Source organism: Citrus clementina, unplaced genomic scaffold (assembly GCF_000493195.1).
Source record: "Citrus clementina cultivar Clemenules unplaced genomic scaffold, Citrus_clementina_v1.0 scaffold_7, whole genome shotgun sequence".
NCBI lineage: Eukaryota > Viridiplantae > Streptophyta > Magnoliopsida > Sapindales > Rutaceae > Citrus > Citrus x clementina.
The window spans coordinates 7,322,738-7,344,714 of record NW_006262075.1 but is presented as its reverse complement, the minus strand read 5'-3'; the positions used below and the strand labels follow the sequence as shown (position 1 = coordinate 7,344,714).

Below are 21,977 nucleotides of genomic sequence, written 5' to 3'. Positions count from 1 at the left end.
ACAAGATATATTTTACTCCTCTGTAGTTTTTATGTGTAAGAGGTTCTTTATGACTGATGTCAATTAAATTGAACTCCTCATTATTGTCTTTGCACTATGTAGCTTTAATCAGTCATTCTTTGGATGTTCCTGATGACTAGTTGTTTACCTAGACTAATTGGTACGAAATCAGACATTGGTTTGAAGGTGGTGCCGATGCTTGATTTATTAGTACACATTAAGGTATTACCATCCTCCAGATTATTGGTCCATTGTGGCAATCCAAAATCAGCTGCTTTCATAAGCAATTCCAGTTTTTGAAATTTTCTGAAAGACCCTTGTTGTTGGACCTAACTAGTTGTAGGCATTGTTCTGTATTTGATAGATGTTGGGCATTGAAAGTAGCATATGATGCTGCTTAATTGCCAGGTTGCCTAGATTTTTATGTAGCTCTGAATCTGATCATAAGGATTTCTGAATGCACTTGTTTAGGTAGCATCTTAGATGCCAAAGTTCATTGTTTGCTGCAAATGGCCAAATATTGCAGCTGGTTTTGAAAACAGGAAATGCTCTTCCTGATTGGTATGTATTAATTGGGTCTACTGATGCCGTGAGGCTATAATGACGCATCCCCACTGGTTGTTTTTGCTCCTATTTTGTGATGTTCTTCATACTTGGTTTATATGTTGTTTATAGGTCCACTGTCTTGTGAGATTTGGTGATTGGCTGCTTCTGGAATGCCTATCAATATCAATCATAGGCAACTCTACTGGTTAATGGCATGATTTCCTCTAGAACCTTTTTCCCGTCTTAATATATCCAGCATTAGAGAAAAACATTAGCCAGATAAGGTAATGACATTATTCATGGCTCAGGCTCTCCTGAATTAGCCCAAGAGAAATGTCGCATTTTCTCCTTGAAGTGATATCTACAGGTCAATGCCAATTCTACTTTCAGTTGATATGATGTAATGATATGTAGTATATATGCATGCGTAGGATCAGCCAAGGCCCCAAGGCCTATGCTGTGGAAACAAGTGATTATTAGCAAACTACATTCTGTGACTCTTTGCCTTATCATAAAAATCAGGTTGGCATCATCAAATGAGGTCCGTCTATGCCCACAAAATCTGTTATGCTGCATCATCATACTAGTTATCCACTTTGTGCATCTATACCAGTTCAGTCTATAACTTCACCTTATATTCCTTGTTGCAATTTGCTTTTTTGTAGAGAGTTGAAGGAATTATGAATAGGTCCATGCTGCATCTATTCTTCTCCAATCGTGCAGATCGATGGATTGCAAGATTGCTCGAAAGGTTTGGAAATTGACAAGATTTTATGATGATGATGTGAAGCTGCTGGCTCCAGGAATTAGCTATGAAGAGAAACAAGAAAGATTTGGAACTGATAGTTGCAGTGTGTTGGGCCATTTGACACTCGAGGAATCCTTTTGTCTATGAATGCAAGCAAGAAGATTTCCAATTATTAGTTGCTAGAGCAGTGGCCATTGCGGAGTCTATGAGGAGAATTAAAATTCCAACTGATCAAGCTATTTAAAGGCATCATAGAGGTAGGCAACAGACATGGGCTCCACCTCCAAACGGTTGGTACAAAGTGAATGTAGATGCTGCTATCAAAACTTCAGATCAGAAGGCAGGTTTGGGGGCAGTGATTAGAAACTAAAGTGGCAAGATTGTTGCTGCAGCAGTTCAGAGAGTTTCCTAGCAAGGGAAATGTCGCGTGTCTGGGCACTGAAGCTTTTATGTTTAGTATTCAAACTGCTCAACAGACAGAATGTGTGCCAATGATAATTGAATCAGACTCAACAGAAGTGGTGGATCTCTGTTTAGACAGGAAGGGTAGCAAGACTGAAATCCCTTGGACAATTACAGAAACTCAGACAAGCTTGAAGGGTCAGAATTGGTCCTCAATTCAATTCGTTGCAAGAGGTTGTAATGCTATTACTCGCTGTTACTCATTGTCTGGCTAAGGTAGCTTTAGATTTTGAAAATCCTGTTTTATGGCTCAAAAATTAGAATTGTTTGGCTAATCAGAGATAGACTAACAAATTGGGTAACCGAACAAAAGAAATGGAAGCATTGACTTCATATTTGATTTCATATCAGTGAATATCATTAGTTCAAAATGTTACATACTAAACAAACATCACTTCCTGTATTTTCTTATGACAGATGAGATTGTTACAATACGTGAAGAACTGAAAATTGGCAAGCAAACAAATTAAAGTCTCAAAACCATTGAACAAGATTGGTTTTTTTTTTTTTTTTTTTTTTAGTAAATGGAGCTTATATAAGTTATGCTCTTGCCGAGAGAATATTTAATATAAAGCTTTTTTAATAAAAATTGAGTTCAATTTCGGAAGGTTCAACGACTTTACCCTTTTATATTTGCTTATTGTAAAATGTTTTTCAAATCAAATACGTACATAACAACCCGAGCCCACACGGTTTTTGAGCAGATGCCCCCAGTCCATATTATTTTTATGCACGCATAACAAATTCTCAAAATAATAATAAGTAATTAAATCACACCATTGATACGCTTTGGACGATCTTGACATTGATCTTCCATCTTGTTAATGATACAACGAGATTGAAAGAGGTTGCTTTAGGAACCTCAATTTGGTGGAAATAACAAACATAATTCACAAAACTGCATCAAAAAGAACATGATGTCTATATGCTCCTTGAAAATTAATAGTAAATTAGTAGTAGTAGTTACAAAATCTGTATGAATCAAAAGTAGAAAAGATCTAACAAGTACATCATGACAAAGGATTTCAATTTCAAGTATAAAGCCTATGGATCTATAAGTTCAATAGGATGGCGAACAGTTCCACTATAAGTTCAGATCAAGCTGTTTTGAAGATTGACCTTCAAGCTCCAGGCCTGGATACTTGCCTTGATCTTCTGGTTTTGCAGGCGCAGCCGCCATTGAAGAAGGATTCTTTACTTGGTATGGTGCTCTTGCTGCAGCCCTGGAAATTACAAGGCCATGCAAGCATTAATATATATTAAAAAAATTACTCATTTCATAAACAAGAAGGAAGTTTTACCCGAAAAGGGGAAATAGAAAACAGATTGATAACAACTTGTTACCTTTCTTTTCTTTTATCAAAGAAACGTTGAAGAGAGGCACTTGGGAACTGAAGTGGGGTTGCATCATTGTTGTTGTTGCGAAAAGTGGAAGCCATATTCAAGTCTGGAATAACATTAGAGCTTGCTGCTTTGGTGGCTAAGGCCATGATTTCCTTTGCCTTTTCTGCAGGGAAGTCGCTGAAAACAAACACTTTTCCAGCGTAGAATATCGTCATTTGAGAGGTTCCTTGCCCCGATATGGCTTCATTCATCACATTGGAGGCGGCCAAACTTGGGATGTTTGCAAAGAAATCATTGGCTTTTACATCTTGTTTTGAAATCTCAGCAGAATTTTCCAGGTTTGGCAACAAATTCATTGTTGTTGCTTGCTGCCTTGAATCCGATTCATTACCTGAAAAATAAATCATAAAAAAACAAAATTTGCTCAGATTTCATCTCTGAATCTCCATGCAAGCTCAACCAAAAACAACTCAAACCCCCATGTGAATGCAATAAAAAAAAAAAACTTGTACCTTGATTAGCTGCAGGTTTTGAAGCAAATCTTCCATTTTCCTTGAAGTACTGGCTCAAAAGGTTGCATGTTTGAGCAACGCTCGATGATTTCTGGCCCGAACTTGACATGCTTGTAGCCTTTTGGAATAAGAATTGAGAAGACAAATAAACTTTCTGTGGATCAACTTTTGGTGAAGAAGAAAACATACTCTTTGCTTTATATGTATAATGAATGGTGTGGTGGTGGCCTTAGAAAGTACGTTCCTTCAACTTGTCTGGGTATGAGTTGTCTTTGCTTGGTTGCTTTCTTTTTATCCACAAATAAATGTTTTAAAATATTAGTTTCAAGCACGTTTTAATTGTTTCTATAACTTTATTTGGCGCCAGAGGGCGGGCAACTGGCCAAAGTAAAGAAAAATTAATTGCTTTTTAATTTTAAGGTGGGCGATGGAGAAGTCAAGGTTGGTGGAGAGAGAAGATTAGAAGAATTATTATTATTTTTTGGGACATTGAAATTTGAAAGGTTAGGACTGAGGGAGGGAGATGGTTGTGACTTGTGAGTTGTGAATCGTGTGATTGGCTCTTCCTACTTTGAATGTTTCAGTGTCATCAAATATCTAAAAGAATTTTGGATTATATAAATGTAATGTTTGCTCCTTGGTTGCTTCCTTTGCAAATTTGAAGTTGGAGACACATGTTACTTCTTAATTTGTTGACATATTTAATTACTGTGAATATTAAAATAATTTATTTGATTTTATCACATGAGTGGATATATATATATATATATATGGAAAGGATTTTTCGTCCAAAATTATACATTGAAGAATATGGTAATGATCTAGGAAGTTCAATTTTTTTTTTTAAATGAAGGGTTCTAATTGTTTAATGAGATAAATATTAAAACTTTTGGTGATCTTTTCTCTTACTTTCAAGCAAACACTCCATATGCAAGTTTTCAATTAGCTTACTGATAAAATTTGATAAGGTGTTATAAATGATTTTAAGTTTGAACCCACTCACATGGTGGAGAAGAAATCAAGTTGTCATTAAGTAAAAATTTAGAAAATAGCAAAAAAAAATAAAATCTACACGTAGTTCAGAACCCCAAAAAGGCAAGATTTTTATCGCCCAAACCCCACATACTTCATATAATTTAAATTTTTGGATTTTGGGCTGGAGGCCATGACCCCTGAGCCACAAACATGTGGTGGGACCCAAACCCATCAGATATTTTTTCGGATAATTTTTAAAAACCTTCCTGAAGTTTGGGCTTGTTGCAAGCAGATGGCGAGAATTAATTTATTTATAAAAAATTTTCTACCGTCAGTTAATTTTAACATTGACCGTTAGTTGACTGTGCAAAGACAATATTACCCTTAACAATAATTTGTAGACGGAAATAACTAAAAAAAAATTAAAATTATTGGCTATTTTACCCTCTTTAAATTATTGATATTTTCTTAAAGTTCCTACAAGAAAGATAAAATTAAAAATTTTAAAAATCCTCTTTAAATTATTGATATTTTCTTAAAGTTTCTACAAAAAAGATAAAATTAAAAACTTGAAAATGAAATAGTTATAATCTTTACCTATGATATTGTAAATTTTTGGAATTGACAAGGATAAAATTGTCAAAAAAATAGGGTTTGTGCTTTTCGCGCCAATAATTTTAATTTTTTTTTTAGTTATTTCCGTCTACAAATTGTTGTTGAGGGTAATATTGTCTTTGCACAGTCAACTAACGGTCAATGTTAAAGTTAACTGACGGTAGGGGGTTTTTTACAAATAAACAGATTCTCGCCATCTACTTGCAACAAGTCCAAATTTCACGGGAGGTTTTTAAAAATTACCCATATTTTCCCTGCTAACTCGTAAATTTTCAAAATTTTCAGATTTTGGCCTGGAGGGCGGAGGCCATGGCTAAGGAACCAAACGAGGAATGGATGCACCATGCATAACTGCGAATTTGATGATTTAATATCAGCAAATATGATTAGCTCAAAATGATCTGTACTAATTAACATTACTCACCACACCACACATGAAGAACTGGGAATTGGTAAGCCTTCAAATTAAAGTATGCCGACCATTAAACACAGGATTTTTTTCTCTTTTTTTTTTTCTGTCAGAAAATGTTATTATGGACTGTGGGATTCTTTTCTGTGATATAATATTTCATTTAGTAATAATAATCTTAAATAAAAAAAGTTAAAAAGAGTTGAAATTCAGAAGCTTCAAAGACCTTTCGTTGGTTCACCACTTCACACTTCACACATCACATGTTTTGGTTATTGTGAACACGAATTTTCAAATCAATCAAATACACAACAATACTACGAGCCCACGCGGTTTCCTAAGTCGATGTCCGAGTCCAATTTATTATTAGTAGTCCGGTATCCACACATTCTTGACAAATAAAAAAATAAAAAAAAAATCTTGATTCATTATTTATTTTGGATCTTGTTGTAAGTTGATTGAAAGAGATTGCTGGGAGAACTTCAAGTTGATGAAAGTTCTCAAACACCACTATCCCTTCAATTCATAAACACTCAACAAGAATCTCTCTCTCTTCAATCTCTTCAACTTCAATTCTGATTGAAGAGAGTTACTTTATTCTCCGGCTACTTGCGAAGGTAGTATCTGTAGTCGAATGAAACTTACAGAAAACATTCATGATGGCTTAACTACTTGAAAATATTAATAACAATAGCAGCAAAAATCTGTATGAATAATCAAAGGCACAATAGACCTAAGAAGAATTAATATGGTCGAAATTTCAGTTAATAAAGCCTATATATGGCAGTAGTTGAATAAGATGGCGAACCCATCACACTACAAGTTGAGATCAAGCTGTTTTGATGACGATTGGCCTTCAAGGTGCAGCCATGAGTACTTGCTTTGATCTTTTGGCTTTGGAGGAGGAGGAGCAGCGGCAGCAGCAGGAGCCACTGATGAATAAGGACAATTCACTTGGTACGGAGCTCTTGCTATAGCCCTGTCTTTTCTTTTCTCAAAGAAACGGTGAAGTGAAGCTCTTCTTGCTATTGGCACCGTCTGAGAGTTGTTGTTCAATTCCGGGTTAACAACAGCATTAGAGCTCGATGCTTTTGTGGCTAAGGCCATGATTTCTTTTGCCTTCTCCGCAGAAATGTCGTTGAAGACGAACACTTTCCCGGCATAGATTATCGTCATTTGAGAGCTTCCATGCTCCGTTCTGGCTTCATTTACGGAATTGTTGGAAGCAAAAGTTGGCATATTTGCGAAGAAATCACTGGCTTTCACATTCAGTACTCTTGAAATCTCCGCAGAATTTTCCAGGTTCGGCAGCAAGTTCAGTGTTTGCACACCTGAATTATCATCAAAAAGAAAAAATATATATTTATATCAGCAAAAGTTTTTGCAAGAAGGAATCTTTGAGGAACCCAAAAAAGCCCACATGAAAAAGAAAGACAAATTAAATTAACAAGCTCGTACCTTTATTTGCAAATCTTCCATTTTCCTTAAAGTACTGACTCAAAAGATTGCAAGTCTGAGCAACGCTGGGTTTTTGGCCTGAGCTCGACATGATGGCCTGTTGCTTGTTCTGCCCTGTGTAAGAACTGAGAAGACAGAGAAAGTTTCTGTTGATTAATTTTGAGTGCACAAGAAAAATCTGATTCTGCCTTCATACGTATGGAGATGAATCTGTGGTGGTCTTGGGAGAGAGAGAGAGAGAGAGGGGAGAATATAAAGGGTGGTGGGTTATTTTCAAAGCATGTTCTATCCAACTCGACTGCCTATTCGTTGTCTTTTTGTTTGTTGCTTTTTAGTAAGCGTTTTTTTAAAATAATTATTTAAATCACGTTTTTATTGTTTGTATTTAGAACAAGAGAAGAGACGCAACGGTGCAAGGCAAAGAAAAGTTGGATGGAGTGGAGCAGTCAATGCGGGAGAGAAGGCGAGTGCTTTTCTTTGAAATTCTCATTTCTTATACTGTGCGCTTTCGCTGTGGACCAAGTCTTTGATTTGGGAGAGATTCTGTTTTTCGTGTATTATATATATACATATTATTATAAATATGTTTTGTATTTATAATTAGAAATAGACGTAATTTTTTTAATTAATTATGTGACGGCACATTCTTAGGAGTCTAACTCAATAGTTTTTTTAAAAAAAAATTAATTACTAGTTATCTAAATTCGAATCGTATGAAAAATAAGATATTAAAAAATTAATTTAGACTCTGTCCACTTTTTCTTTGAGGAAAAATTACGATAGCGCAATTCTAATGTAAAAATTTAACAAAAGTTTAAATCCGTATCTAAGCTTTGAAAATCAAGTTTACTAATATATTAGAGGACTCAAACATAAGTAGAAAATATAAGTTCTCGTGATTTCCTCCATACCGTGAGAGTATAAATTATTCTCAATTGATATCATTTTAAGTATCGCAAATTTTAAACTTTTCATTAATCTTGAAGAAGAACGAGTAACTTTTCATTTTAAATGGATAAGTCATATCTCAAAGGATGTAGCATGCTCTTATTTGAAATTGTTTACCCTAATTTTGAAGGTGAAACAGTCAGTCACAACGAGAATCAGGCGTGGGTACTTCGGTAATTTGGGCACTAGTAACGGAGTTAAGAGCTCCGTCGCCGTAATGTTGGTTAGGTAAAAGGCCGAATAATAACGTGGGTGCGTCTAGCTCCCTGTTCTCTCACCGTCACCGCCTTCATTACGAGCCGACACACGGGCGGGACCCACTTGCGTACAAATTTAAAATCAGAAAAGAAACATCTCCGTCGCGTCGCGTTGTTCGCCTGACTTCCGAAACCCAAAGAGCACGTGTTAAACAATTTCGACCGGCATCAGTGGCGATCTGATCATTGCAGGAGTCAACACGTGGCAGGATCTCGCGGCTATTTGCTCGGGAGACATCTGGACCGAGTCACAGAGAATTGCTTATAGATTCAATTGAATTGATGATTTGCTTCTTGTTAAGACTATATTGTCAATTCAGATGTAGATAAATACCAAATAAAAGACCACGCTGGTGCTCTCCCACCAAAATCATCACGAAAATGGGTCAAATTATTAAAGTTAACAATGATATTGACTAAGATTGTAGAAAATTCTTGACATTGTCCAATTTTTGTTCCCATAAAAACCATGTGAAAATTCATTATTGGGAGTCTTAAGTTTCTGGCCTAATATTAGATTGGAGCAAAAATCCAAGAACCGACGAGACCACATGATTATATTTTGAATAACAAGCCTTAATTTTGTCTGACTACGCCATTTTCTTTTACATAGACTATTAATGGAGTTCAATTTAAATATTTTACCATGGAGTCTTAACATACCTATGAATTATCAAATATGTGGGCATTTAAAAAATAGTTTTTGGGTTGGTAATAACTAATAAGACTACAATTTCATATGGGGTCAAATTAATAACTAAATGGTTCTGATGCAAAGCATTTCTAGCCTTAAAATATTAGACTTAATAAAATTTAAAAAACTATCGATATTTTTTGACCAGGAAAACTTTATTACGTGCGCTTTCAACTAAACTTATTATATATAAATTAATTTACCGACTCTTGTGCAAATTACTTGTTTCTTGCAGGCGGATGAGAAAACGACCATTTATATAAAACGTGGGCACCCATTTTTGTGTTATATATATTTATGGGTAGCCTTGTGGGAGAGGACTTGATGAGTTTGATTCAAAGAGAATAAATCAAGCCTTCACGAAAATGTCAAATGAAAGAACCCTCGTCACATGTGTATTATTAAATTTAGGGTAGCACCATTATTGATTGCATTAATTGATTAAGCTGATTTTGGGCACCAGCTGGTCAAGATAGTGATGCGATTTTTTTTTTTTAAAAAAAAAAATTGCCTAAATCTTTGCGTTGGCGTCGTTTAAGCTTCGTATCAAAGAAATAGAATTAAGGTGCCTAATTTATCTACATGAGAGTGACAATTTTTTTTTTGTGATGACTCGTAACGTCTCTAGTATAATATTAATAAAAAATTATTGTAAGTAATGGTTTTAGGTTATTGATTCTGTGATATATTATTATTATTATTATTGAATTGAAAATTTTGCCTCCCCAAAACATGGCAATTACCTCGTGTTGCGAGTTTTTGTTGACTATTGTTGCGCATTAATGAGGCATCACGCACTGGCTACGAACGTATTTGCCGAGAAAATTCCTAAGCAGAGACTCGGTCTTGTTCATAAATTTCCTTGTTTCTAGTAGCTGTCTCTATTGTTGATTTGTCGATTTATAACGTGTTCCAAAAAACAAAAAAAGGCAATTAATGGCTTTTTTTTGTGTAGTCTTCCTCTACAGTTTACTTTTGATTTTTCACCATGTGGCATTTGGAATTTTCAACATTTAACATTGATTCACTCTTTTTTTTCTTTTTTCTTTTTTGACCACAACATCGATTCACTTTTGAAAACTTCTTTATGGATATGATAAAGGTCACTTGAAGGGCAACTGCCGACAATTTCTAATAAAACTGAAAGTAGAAGAAATTTATTAAATTGAATTAATTACATCAAGTGTAACGTTGAAATTGGATTAGATTTGCCGTTGAAAATATAGGGTTAAACTTACAGAATAACGTTGAAAATTGGAAAAAAGCTCCAAGTCCTTGGAACTAACTTAATATGAATTTCATGTACATTTTAAGCAACTTTTAGATTACCACAGAGAATATAAATTCTCAAGCACATGTTTTAGTTAATTTTAGATTTAACACGACTACATGAATTACTGATGCCGATGAGATTCTAACGCTAAAAAAAACAAAACCATCACATGTCACTTTTTCATCACCAACCTTTTTTTTCCATCAACAGTCCGATATATATATATATATATATATATATATTAATATTAGTTTTATCTACATATGTTAATCCGTATAAGTGTTCTACGGTGGAGATGTTCTACCATAAATAGGAGCAATTTGACGCTAGTCAACTTAGGCGGTTGCCTAATAAACCCGTTATATATAAAGGTCTTACATTCATATTAAACTACTATTTTACATATAAAAGGGGAATGTGAATTTCAAAGTTATTATTATTTTGTAATTATATTTTCATAAATAAACTATTTAATATAATGCTTAACATTTTTTATTCTTACAAAACTATTAAATTAATAGTTTCAATCCTACAAAATCTCTATTTTTTTATTAGAATTAATTTGTTATAATTTAAAAAATTTATATTCATTTTAAACCTCCATAAAAGCCCCACATTGTGTTACCTATCCGTTAAATTTTTTCCTCCATCAACCAAGACATAGTATGCTCTTGGTGCTTTAGAGAGAGAGAGAGAGAGAACTTACTTCCTCTACTTGGCGTTGGACAAAAAGAAAAATCTAATAGTTTTCTCTATTCTCCATGGTTATTGATAATTGCTCAAACCCTCAAACAATTAAAGATAAAGTTAATTTATAATTTATTTCCAGATTTTATCTTTTTATTGTTCTTTAGTTGTATTATTTATTTGTTCTTATTTCTTTTTAATATATTCTTTTGTTTATCTTTTTTTTGCGCGCCTATTTTATCAATTTTAAAATAAAAATGTATCAAAAAACTTTAAAAATTAGAAGAATAGAAAAATTAGTTTAGACTAAAAAAGGAGTAGCAAAAAGATGTAATTTGAGTGAAGAAAAAGTAAGTGAAAACGTTATAATTCAATTAAAAGTTCATAGATTAGTAATAGTAGAATAGAATTTTATTTAATAATTTTACATTTCAAAATGTTGGAAGAATTGATTTTAAATAAATAAATTTTGTAATATAACTAATATATCTTTTTGCCTCAAATTTTAAGAACTAATTAAGATCATTTGCCTAAGCCCATAGATATGGTTGAACCAGCCCTGACCATAGAACATTCATTCATAAATATATGATAAAAGTTATAACATTTTTTTTCTTTTAATTATTTATCATCTTGATCGTGTGATTATAAAATAGTGTTCCACAGTGGAGCATCTCCAACATAGCTATTGTACTTATGTAATTATTCTTGTTTTAATACTAAAATATGAAATTTGTAAGGAAAGAAAAAGAACTAAAAACTACTTTAATAGAATAATTGGGTAGATGAAGAGTCACGAGTATAAAAAATAGAAAATAAAATGACATTTTGATGTGTCAAAATAATTTGCAGAAAAAACTAACAGTCAACAATGTTACTTACCAAAAAAAGATTAAAAGTTTTTAATAAAAGACACAAAAAGGTTAAAATATCAAAACAGTAAATCTTGTTTTATATTAAGATATTTTAGTTTTTTCATACTTTCTAATAAAAATCTATTAATCCAAATTTTTGTCAAAGCTATATATTTTGCAATCGGATGCGTGAGTTTGTTATAAGGATTTGGAGGGAGAGGAACAGTAATTGAGATTATTATTATTTTTTAAGAAGATAGAAATTGAGTTTAATTAAAATAATTTGACTGTTCCTTAAATATAATTACGCAAGGAAGGGGGTGTTATGAGGATAATGAAATAGTGTTAATAGCACTACTCATATTATATATTTTGGAATGGGTTGAGTTGGATTTTGTGAGTTAACCCAACCCAAATTCATGACGGGCCATAAGATCCTAACCCAGTTTTATAAAACCATCCAAACAAAAGTGCAATTTGGTTAGGGTTGAATTGGTTTATTTATTTTGGGTTATTCATGTTCCTAATCTAGCACAGCAAAGAAAAATATCCCGTTACAGAAACTTATATGATACTGTGATTAAAATTACAGTATCAATGATAAGATAAATATAAATTATATAAATTACACATAATATTAGTAAATGAAAGATAAAATAAGTAAATTAATATAAGAATAGTAAATTAGTACTTTAAAATTGTAAAAAGACAAACACATATAAAATATCATAAAACTTATAAATTAATATTAAACTTTAATTAAACAAAAAATATTTTATTCATTTGATTTAATTAAACAAAAAAAAGGCACTCATCAAATACAAACAAAAAATTGTGTTAAAAAATAATTAAAATAAATTTTATTGAACTGATTTAACTATAAATTCTATATTCATTTTAGGACATTCACAAGTTTTTTTCCCAGCTTCTATCATAGTATTGTTCTCTACATAGATTAATTAAGCAAAACTATTTTTGTTGATGTTGTCAAGTCAAAACAAAATAAAAAGTATTCTTATATTTCTAGACATATATGATATATCAATAAAATTGGATCTAATTTTTTGTTTTATATATACCTTATGAAGGATGCAATATCACCTAAACTCGCATATAGCTTTGAAAAACATAACAAGTATAGTTTTTCAAAATCTGATTTTGAAAATAAGTTTTATCTTAATAAAATTTCACATATATCACCACATATATTACATAAACCCGAAACTATCATTATTCAATCTAGAAACAAAGTCAGCAAATATATGCGGTGATTATTATTATAATGAGTTCTCATTTTACATTTGTAAATTCTTATATGAATTTACTTTTATTATTTGTCGTTTACAAGTTTATTGTTACACTTGTAGTTTTTATTTTATTTACCAATAATATACCAATTTACTACTCCTATGTTAATTTATTTGTTTTACCCTCTATTTACATGTTTCCTTAACATAATTTATGTTTTATTTTACGCTTAATGTTGTTTTACAAGTTTTATATTACATTTATAAGTTTTTGTTTTGTTGACTAATAATACACTAATTTACAATTCCTTAATTAATTTACTTATTCTATTTTCCATTCATAAGTCTTCTGTTTTGTTTACTTAATTTATGTTTTACTTGACACTTATTATTGATTTACAAGTTTTATATAATATTTGTAAGTTTTGTTTTGTTTATCATTAATACATCAATTTACAACTCTTATGTTAATTTACTTATTTCATCTTTCATTTACAAGTCTTATATTGATTTCACTTAATTTATGTTTTATTTTACACTTAGTGTTGATTTATGAGTTTTATGTTAAATTTACATATTTTATATTTTATTTACATAATTCATATCTAAATACGGTATTGATGCCGTGATTTTAATCAAAGCGTCATAAAATGACCCATCAAGATACATGGAATTGTAAAAATTTCAGCAAAGTGGGAGTAGATCAAATTCCAACAAACTAATTAAAGATCGCATGGTAGCTTAATATTAGATTACTTAATTATTGCATTATTTTTTATAAATTAACATAATAAAAAGCTCCAAATATTTGTTAAAAAATTTCGTTACAAAAATCAACAATTTTCTAACGAAGTTAAGAACAAATCAAAACAAAAGCAACAATCTGTTATGGGATGTGTGATCCTGATTATATCTTAAAATATTTTTCAAGAAATGAAAAATCAAGAGAAAACTTTAAAAACTGAAGTTTTTATTTTCCAAGATGACCTTAATTTTCTTGGGATATTAAATCAGACACTAGAGAAGTCAATGACAAAATATATGCATCGAGATGAACTTACTTTATTTATCAAATAAATAAATAAATATAGTTTTCTTAATTTTTTTTAAACAAAAATAAAACGGTTAGAATCAGACGGTTGAGATTTCGATCTTTGCTGTGCCAGACTAGGAACATGGAACACAATAACCACTCCCCTCCGCTGTACTGAACCCCTTCCGGCACCGCCATACCCAGACAATAATTTTCACTAGACTAGAAATGCCCCTGACATTCCATTTATTGCTCCCCCACAGCACAAACACCCTCAACTCTCCCGCAAGGGCATAATAGTAAAAGAAAAATTAACTGTTTTAACGGTTTCTCGATGCTGACCATTTCAAAGCAAAATATAACCATCACTCTCTAATTTTAAGGCTCTCTTGCACTCACCAAAAGAAAATAATAACAATAATACACGCACATGAACAACAAAATAAGCTCTAACAGATCATTACATATAATTTTTTTTTTAAAAAAAAAGAAAAGAAAAGAAAAGAAAAACCAACCTAAAATTTAGCATTGCAACAAATTCCCACAAATAATATTCAGTAATAATTACATTTGTCTAAAATTGCCTTTAGGCCTCAAGAATCCGGCTTAGCTAATGGCCGTGACATGGCTTTGGCTTCTCCGGCCAATCTTTTTCTTTTCTATCACATTTCCGGTAACGTTTTCCATGTCAGAGTCCGAGGCTTTATTAAAGCTCAAGAGTTCATTTACAAATGCAAAAGCACTTGATTCTTGGATGCCAAGCACGGCGCCTTGCAGAGGAGGGGAAGAAGAATGGAGCGGAGTAGTGTGCTCCGAAGGCATTGTCACGGGTTTATATATCAATAGCTTGGGATTATCAGGAAAGATTGATGTTGATGCATTGACAGAACTCACCGGTTTGCGTACATTTAGTGTTGCTAATAATTCTTTTTCGGGTAAGACACCCGAATTCAGTCGTTTAGGTGGTTTGAGGGCTATCTACTTGGACAAGAATCAATTCTCCGGTGAGATTCCACCGGGTTATTTCGATGAAATGGGTGCGCTTAGGAAGCTTTGGTTTTCGAACAACAAGTTTAGAGGGCGATTGCCTCCATCACTGTTTAAATTGCCTCATCTCACCGAGTTACATCTCGAGAGCAATCAGTTTAATGGGACAATTCCATCTTTTGATCAACCTACGTTGGTGCGATTAAACTTGTCAAGCAATAAATTGGAAGGGGAAATCCCGGCCAGCTTATTGAGATTCAATGCGAGTTCTTTTTCAGGAAATGCAGGGCTTTGTGGAAAGAATTTGGGCGTTGAATGCCGCAATGCGAAGGCATCAGCAGCAAACAAAAACATTCATCCTCCTCCTCCTCCTCATCCTGCTGCTGAAAACGTTGATGACTCCAAAAAGGTTATCGCTGCAGGAGTAGCACTAAGCGTGATGCTAGTTTCAATTGCAATTGTGGTTATAATAAGAATTAGGCGAAAGAGGAAGGCGTTTAAAGTGCTAGAGAAGGAGAGTGTTCAGGCAGTGGAAGTCCGGGTTTCGGTGCCAAACAAAAGTAGGGATGTTGATGTGAGCAGAAAGGCTAGTTCAAGCCGGAGGGGGTCGTCTCATCATGGAAAGAACAGTGGGGTTGGGGAACTAGTTCTGGTGAATGGCCAAAAGGGTGTTTTTGGGTTGCCTGACTTGATGAAGGCAGCAGCAGAAGTGCTTGGAAACGGGGGACTGGGATCTTCGTATAAGGCTATGATGGCTGATGGGGTAACAGTAGTGGTAAAGAGAATGAAGGAGTCCAGTGCAATGGCAAGAGATGCGTTTGATACGGAGGTTAGAAGGCTCGGAAGGCTAAGGCACAGTAATGTTTTAGCACCATTGGCGTATCATTACAGGGCAGATGAGAAACTATTGGTTTACGAATACATTCCCGGAGGCAGCTTGCTCTATCTATTGCATGGTAAGAAAGTTCCCTTGCTTGTTAAGTTTCATCAAAATTTTAAGTTGTTTTCATTAACGACTGAAATGTTTTGATTTCTGTAGGTGATCGAGGGCCATCACACGATGAGCTCACCTGGCCTGCCAGGTTAAAGATTGTTCAAGGAATTGCCAGAGGGATAGGCTATCTGCATACAGAACTGGCCCACCTAGACTTGCCTCATGGCAATCTCAAATCAAGCAACATCTTTATTAGTCCTGAGAATGAGCCATTGATCTCAGAATTTGGATTCTATACAATGATTAACAGTGCCAATCTTGCACAAGCATTATTTGCCTATAAGGCCCCCGAAGCTATTCAATCCGGGAAGGTGACACCGAAATGCGACGTATACTGTCTAGGAATAATCATTCTTGAAATCCTGACAGGAAAATTTCCTTCCCAATATCTAACCAACGGTAATGGTGGGATCGATGTAGTTGAATGGGTAGCATCAGCTTTTTCGGAAGGAAGAGTGACAGATTTGCTTGATCCTGAGATTGCAAGCTCAACAAATTCACCGGGTGAGATGGAACAACTACTCGAAATTGGCAGAGCCTGCACTCAAAGTGATCCTGAGCAGCGATTAGAAATGAGAGAAGCCGTTAGACGCATAGTAGAGATACAACAATCAGATGGAAACATGGACGCTAGAACATCGCAAAATATTTTGCCAACACTTGATCATGGCTGTGCAGAGAATCAGGAATCCGGGAAAAGCCATGAATCGGTATTAGACAACTTCGATAACAGGATATCAGGGCGTTAAATTAAGATGATGATGGCGATGATTTTTTTTTTTTTTGGGGTTTTTTTTACATTTAATTTCTCCGTTATCCTAACCTAACTAATGACATGGGCTGATTCGGAAGAAACTACGTGGGTTTGAAGTTGCATTGAGGCTATGTATGTTACAAGTTTTGCACGAGGCAAGGTCAGGGAGATGAATTCAGAGAACAAATATGTATAAAATGTTGTCGTAGCGGATTGATTTTCTTTTTCAAACTTCAAATAGGGTGGCAATATTAATTACTCTTTTTAAGAATGCGTTGCAAATGGTTTCTGTAGTGAAGATGCTTCCCAAAAAAAAGAAAATAACCAGCAATTAAACAGCTGGTAAGCTGAAAAAAGATTTTGCGAGTGTGGGAATTTATGCATATTCGAAGTTAAAGGGAGACAATATTTAAATCTCAGTTAATTGGGGAGGCAAATGAGAATTAAAGAAAGCTCTCAGATTTTGAAACTTGCAAGTTCCAACTCATCGACAGATTTAAAACGTTATGTTAGGTCAACATGTATGTACGTTCATAGCTCACTACAGCTGGAGGTTTCATTGAATGAATATATAAATGGCTTAAATTTGATCATATTCTAATCTGGCGTACAACAATGAACCACCATTGACATGCAAGTCCCCTAAAATACAAAACTGCAGACTTTTTTCAAATAATTTATGTTCCATTTTAAAATTCTCCCAGAATCCGATACTTTCACATTGAACCAGGACCTTGAGCCCCACGTAAAAACGTTTTAATTGTACGTGTGCACATCGAAATTCCTTTCAAATGTTTAAATTAAAGTTACCTTCTTAAGTATTGAAACTAATCTCTAATGTGTCATGTCGTGTTATGTTAATAAGATTAAATAGTGCTACATTACGAGTTTAATTATTGATTATGCAAATAAAAGGCATCGATTCATCAATTTGACAACCATGCAACATTTATAGGACCAAAAACACAACATGAAGAAAGGCCAAAATTCATCAGATTTTCTCTTCCTAAATCACACTTGCACCACTCGTGCAACTCGTAATTTAAAAATAATTTATATTTTTTTTTTTACTGGATTGTAGTAAATTAATCGTAAATCACCACTCGAAGATCCCCGAAAATCTCAAAACCCATAAAAGAAAGGAATTCTGCACTGTACAACCTCAAAATTTTTCGTTTGATTTACAGCTTTAATTATTGAAACCCCTCAATCATTTTCAAAACTTAATCAATATGATAATGCATGATTATTCTCCCTAGCATGCATGCACGTGCATGTCACCCTGATTTAGCAGAAGATTAGTTGACTTCATTAATGGATCAATTACTCATTCTAACAATTTAATTTTGTTTTTGTATGCGGCCCGAGGCAGCAGAGGTAAACTGGAATATATGCTAATTATTCGCTAATCAAAAAAGCACGTTAAGCTGTTGCTTGGCTGTATTTAGTTTGCATAAAAAGAATCTTAGTCAATTATTTATGTTAAAATGCATAAAAAGCAATGCATTTGTCTCTTTCTTTATATTCATTTTCTTGATATATTATCATTTCCCTTAAACTTTCATCTGACCCCATCTAGCCATCTGCTCCTTTTGTTTGCTTTTCAAGCTAAACCCAACGTATAATCCTCCAAATCTACTTCAAAATATTTATTTAAAAAAAATCCTTTTTTTAATTCGTGCACAAAAAATTAACCGCATCACATTGGTTCAATTCAGAATCATTTCAAAAAAATTCTGAACCAATTGGTTTAGAACCAGTTCGAGTCTTCCAAAAAGTAATCACGGTCGGTCTAGGAAATTCTGAAGGGAACCGAAAATGTCCGTCCCTAATCGGCTAATCCCAACCATAATCTTGATGAAGCTAAACCTACCAATTTACCAAATACTAATCAGTTTATCACTCAAAATTCAATCAGCATAAACAGGACCAGCTAAGGGCTTGCCTGGGCCAATTATAGTAAGTTAGTAACTATAGCGCATTATTGATGCCAGTTAGTATGGGCCAAGAAAATTTGGGCTATCGCTGAAATCTATGTACTCCAATAATTGGGGGAGATTAAAAACCAGAAAATTCAAAGAAGCAACGGGAAAAAAAGGGGACAAATCTTTTACACCAGAAGCTTTGTTGCAGCTTCTGCCGAAATTTTACCAGAATATACCACAAAAGATTACCCCACTGTCACGTAATGAGATAATTGAGAGAGTTTCTATACAAGTCAAAAATGTTGCATTTTCGTCCCCTTCCTCTCTTCTTTCCCACATGAAGCAGTTTTCAAGTTTTAACTGCAATCTCAAATCCTTTGTCAAAATTTCCGCTTACTGACAAAATTATTTCCACAGACCACAGCTGCCTTACTAGACTAGAGACCAAAAGCCGGAGACACCTTATCAAAAGAATAAAATCCAAAAAAAAAAAAAACAGAAATTAAAAATTAGTGAATTAAATCAATCATCAAAGTATCTCACTCTAAAAATTTCTTCTTTCTTCATCAAAGATCCCACCACCTTTTCTGGATTTTCTTCATTCTTTAGCCTTTCTGTGTTGATCCAATATTACCCTTTACTCTAAACCAGCTGAAAAGGATTCCCCCCCCCCCCCCTCTTCACATCAACAGGCAACAGCTTCTAAGGAATTAGAAAGATCACCTTTTTGGTTGTGTTCTTTTCTTTTCTTTTTTTAATTTAAAGCCATGGAGCCACCGGAAAATTATGTTCTTGAAGGGAGCTTTGAATCAGCAGAGAAGATAATACTTCGTTGGGACTCAACAGCATCAGAGGAAGCAAGAGAGAAGATGATCTTCGAAGGTGATCGATGTGAAGTGGATCGATATTTGCAAGCAGTTGATGAAATCCAACGCTCAATTTCGTCCACAAGCATCTCTGGTGACGGCCAGTCAAAAGTCAACTTTGCTATCCAGATCGCCATGGCGAGGCTTGAGGATGAGTTCAGGAACATTCTGCTGGCTCACATTCATGCTTTTGATGTTGACTCGCTTGCAACCGATCCCAGTTCATCTTCTTGCTCAAGAACTGAAAGTGGCGGTGATCACTTTGATGATGATGATGAGGACCGTCAGCAGCTGGGACAAGAGCAAGAAAAAGACCATCTTGACTCAACAACTAGTAGTACCACTTATGATGTTTTGAAACATAGTGAATCCAACACTAGTGTTAGTTCTAGTTATAGGTCAACTAGTTGTATTCGAGAGATCGAGTTGATACCCGAAGAGACCATTGAGGATCTTAAGAATATAGCTGAGAGGATGATTGCTGCTGGGTATTTGAGGGAGTGTACTCAGGTTTATGGAAGCGTGAGGAAGTCAGCAATTGATTCAAGTTTTAAGAGACTTGGTGTTGAGAAGTTGAGTATTGGGGATATTCAAAGGCTTGAGTGGGATGCACTTGAGACTAAGATTAGGAGATGGATTAGAGCTGCGAAAGTTTGTGTGAGGATCTTGTTTGCAAGTGAGAAGAGATTGTGTGAGCAAATCTTTGATGGGGTTGGTACGGCTATTGATGATGCTTGTTTTATGGAGACTGTTAAAGGGCCAGCTATTCAGTTGTTTAATTTTGCTGAGGCAATTAGTATTAGCAGGAGATCACCTGAGAAGCTGTTTAAGATTCTGGATTTACATGATGCCTTGGTGGAATTGATGCCTGATATTGAGATTGTTTTTGATTCGAAATCGTCTGACTTGATTCGAGTACAGGCTGCAGAGATTCTATCAAGATTGGCTGAAGCTGCAAGAGGGATCTTATCTGAGTTTGAGAATGCTGTTTTGAAGGAGCCATCAAAGGTTCCAGTGCCTGGAGGGACAATTCATCCATTGACTAGGTATGTGATGAATTATATCAGTTTGATTTCTGATTACAAACAGACATTGATTGAGCTTATAATGTCAAAACCATCAACTGGGTCTAGATATTCGGGTGATCCATCAACTCCAGATATGGATTTTGCTGAATTAGAAGGGAAGACACCATTAGCCCTTCATTTGATATGGGTAATTGTAATTTTGCAATTCAATTTGGATGGAAAGTCCAAGCACTACAAAGATGCATCTTTAGTACATTTGTTTATGATGAACAATGTTCACTATATTGTTCAAAAAGTGAAAAGTTCACCAGAATTGAGAGAAATGATTGGTGATGATTATTTGAGGAAAATGACTGGGAAATTTAGGCAGGCTGCGACTAATTACCAGAGAGCAACTTGGGTGAAGGTGTTGTATTGCTTGAGAGATGAGGGATTGCATGTAAGTGGGGGTTTTTCTTCTGGGGTGTCAAAAAGTGCTTTGAGAGAGAGATTTAAGTCCTTCAATGCAATGTTTGAGGAGGTTCATAGGACTCAAGCGACATGGTTGATACCAGATTCTCAGCTTAGGGAGGAGCTAAGGATATCCATATCAGAGAAGTTGATTCCAGCTTACAGGTCATTTCTTGGGAGGTTCAGGAGCCATATAGAGAGTTCAAAACATCCAGAGAATTACATCAAGTACTCGGTTGAGGATTTGGAGACCTCAGTCTTGGATTTCTTCGAGGGGTACCCTGTATCCCAGCACCTGAGGAGGAGATCTCAGTGAAAGTATGAAGTAAGTTTTGCCAAATTAGAAACTAGGACACATTCTTTAAATTTTTTATGGGGTGTTTGGGCAATGCAGTGCTGGTTAATCTGGGTACCATGTGCTCTCCAACTGCTTCAAGCATCATTGGCTTAATTTCCATGAATAAGTTGTAGATCTCCAGATAGCCAGGTGCCTCCGCCCAAATTCTTCTGCATTGTGAGCACTATGATTGTTTTTGTTACCATATTTTAGATTTTTGTTCCATTTGTTCATATGGTTATTTGTTGAATTTGGAAGTGTGTACTCTATATTTTACATACTATCTATGATATCAGGAACAGTATTTCTTTTCTTTGAAATACCCATATATCTTTTGACTAGTTATGTTTATTGCTTTGATCAAGTGTATATGGAAAATGGAATTTATTATTTAGCTTTGATATGGACAAAGCATAAGCATAGATGTTGTAATGAAATAACTTCTTTTTTTTTCTCCTTTTGAAAGGGTTTTTATGAAATAACCTGATGATGGGTTAAGCGAGTATGATGTCTGCTTTCTAAGAGTTTTAACACAATATAAAAATTTATTTGAATACAAATTTTTCTTTCAGAT

General features: G+C 34.3%; 4 protein-coding genes across 4 annotated transcripts; 2 read left to right on the top strand and 2 right to left on the bottom strand.

The window, feature by feature from the left end:
* Window positions 1-2,539: 2,539 nt before the first annotated feature.
* On the bottom strand, window positions 2,540-3,881 carry LOC18036546 (protein TIFY 10A). Its single transcript, XM_006426643.2, has 3 exons — window positions 3,613-3,881; window positions 3,101-3,491; window positions 2,540-2,979 (listed from the first exon to the last, which is right to left on the bottom strand). Exons 1-3 carry the CDS (start codon window positions 3,797-3,799, stop codon window positions 2,841-2,843), a joined length of 717 nt encoding a protein of 238 aa, XP_006426706.1. The 5' UTR covers window positions 3,800-3,881; the 3' UTR covers window positions 2,540-2,840.
* A 2,137-nt stretch (window positions 3,882-6,018) lies between these two features.
* On the bottom strand, window positions 6,019-7,512 carry LOC18036545 (protein TIFY 10A). Its single transcript, XM_006426642.2, has 2 exons — window positions 7,070-7,512; window positions 6,019-6,942 (listed from the first exon to the last, which is right to left on the bottom strand). The coding sequence occupies exons 1-2, from the start codon at window positions 7,158-7,160 to the stop codon at window positions 6,428-6,430; spliced, it is 606 nt and encodes a 201-aa protein (XP_006426705.1). The 5' UTR covers window positions 7,161-7,512; the 3' UTR covers window positions 6,019-6,427.
* Window positions 7,513-14,662: 7,150 nt separating this feature from the next.
* LOC18036520 (pollen receptor-like kinase 3) lies at window positions 14,663-16,792 on the top strand. Its single transcript, XM_006426641.2, has 2 exons — window positions 14,663-16,005; window positions 16,089-16,792. The coding sequence occupies exons 1-2, from the start codon at window positions 14,676-14,678 to the stop codon at window positions 16,790-16,792; spliced, it is 2,034 nt and encodes a 677-aa protein (XP_006426704.2). The 5' UTR covers window positions 14,663-14,675.
* A 2,093-nt stretch (window positions 16,793-18,885) lies between these two features.
* LOC18036516 (exocyst complex component EXO70A1) lies at window positions 18,886-21,716 on the top strand. Its single transcript, XM_006426640.2, has one exon. It carries the CDS (start codon window positions 19,490-19,492, stop codon window positions 21,380-21,382), a length of 1,893 nt encoding a protein of 630 aa, XP_006426703.1. The 5' UTR covers window positions 18,886-19,489; the 3' UTR covers window positions 21,383-21,716.
* The last annotated feature ends 261 nt before the right edge of the window (window positions 21,717-21,977 follow it).

What these genes read in the sequence shown, in the direction of transcription:
- LOC18036520 (XM_006426641.2), top strand. Translation starts at nt 14,676, where the DNA reads ATGGCCGTGACATGGCTTTGGCTTCTCCGGCCAATCTTTTTCTTTTCT. An exon ending in CTTGCTCTATCTATTGCATG is followed by an intron (nt 16,006 to 16,088) that starts GTAAGAAAGTTC and finishes TGATTTCTGTAG; the next exon opens with GTGATCGAGGGCCATCACAC.
- LOC18036546 (XM_006426643.2), bottom strand. Translation starts at nt 3,799, where the DNA reads ATGTTTTCTTCTTCACCAAAAGTTGATCCACAGAAAGTTTATTTGTCT. An exon ending in AAAACCTGCAGCTAATCAAG is followed by an intron (nt 3,492 to 3,612) that starts GTACAAGTTTTT and finishes TTTATTTTTCAG; the next exon opens with GTAATGAATCGGATTCAAGG. An exon ending in TTTGATAAAAGAAAAGAAAG is followed by an intron (nt 2,980 to 3,100) that starts GTAACAAGTTGT and finishes TGTAATTTCCAG; the next exon opens with GGCTGCAGCAAGAGCACCAT.
- LOC18036516 (XM_006426640.2), top strand. Translation starts at nt 19,490, where the DNA reads ATGGAGCCACCGGAAAATTATGTTCTTGAAGGGAGCTTTGAATCAGCA.
- LOC18036545 (XM_006426642.2), bottom strand. Translation starts at nt 7,160, where the DNA reads ATGTCGAGCTCAGGCCAAAAACCCAGCGTTGCTCAGACTTGCAATCTT. An exon ending in TGGAAGATTTGCAAATAAAG is followed by an intron (nt 6,943 to 7,069) that starts GTACGAGCTTGT and finishes ATGATAATTCAG; the next exon opens with GTGTGCAAACACTGAACTTG.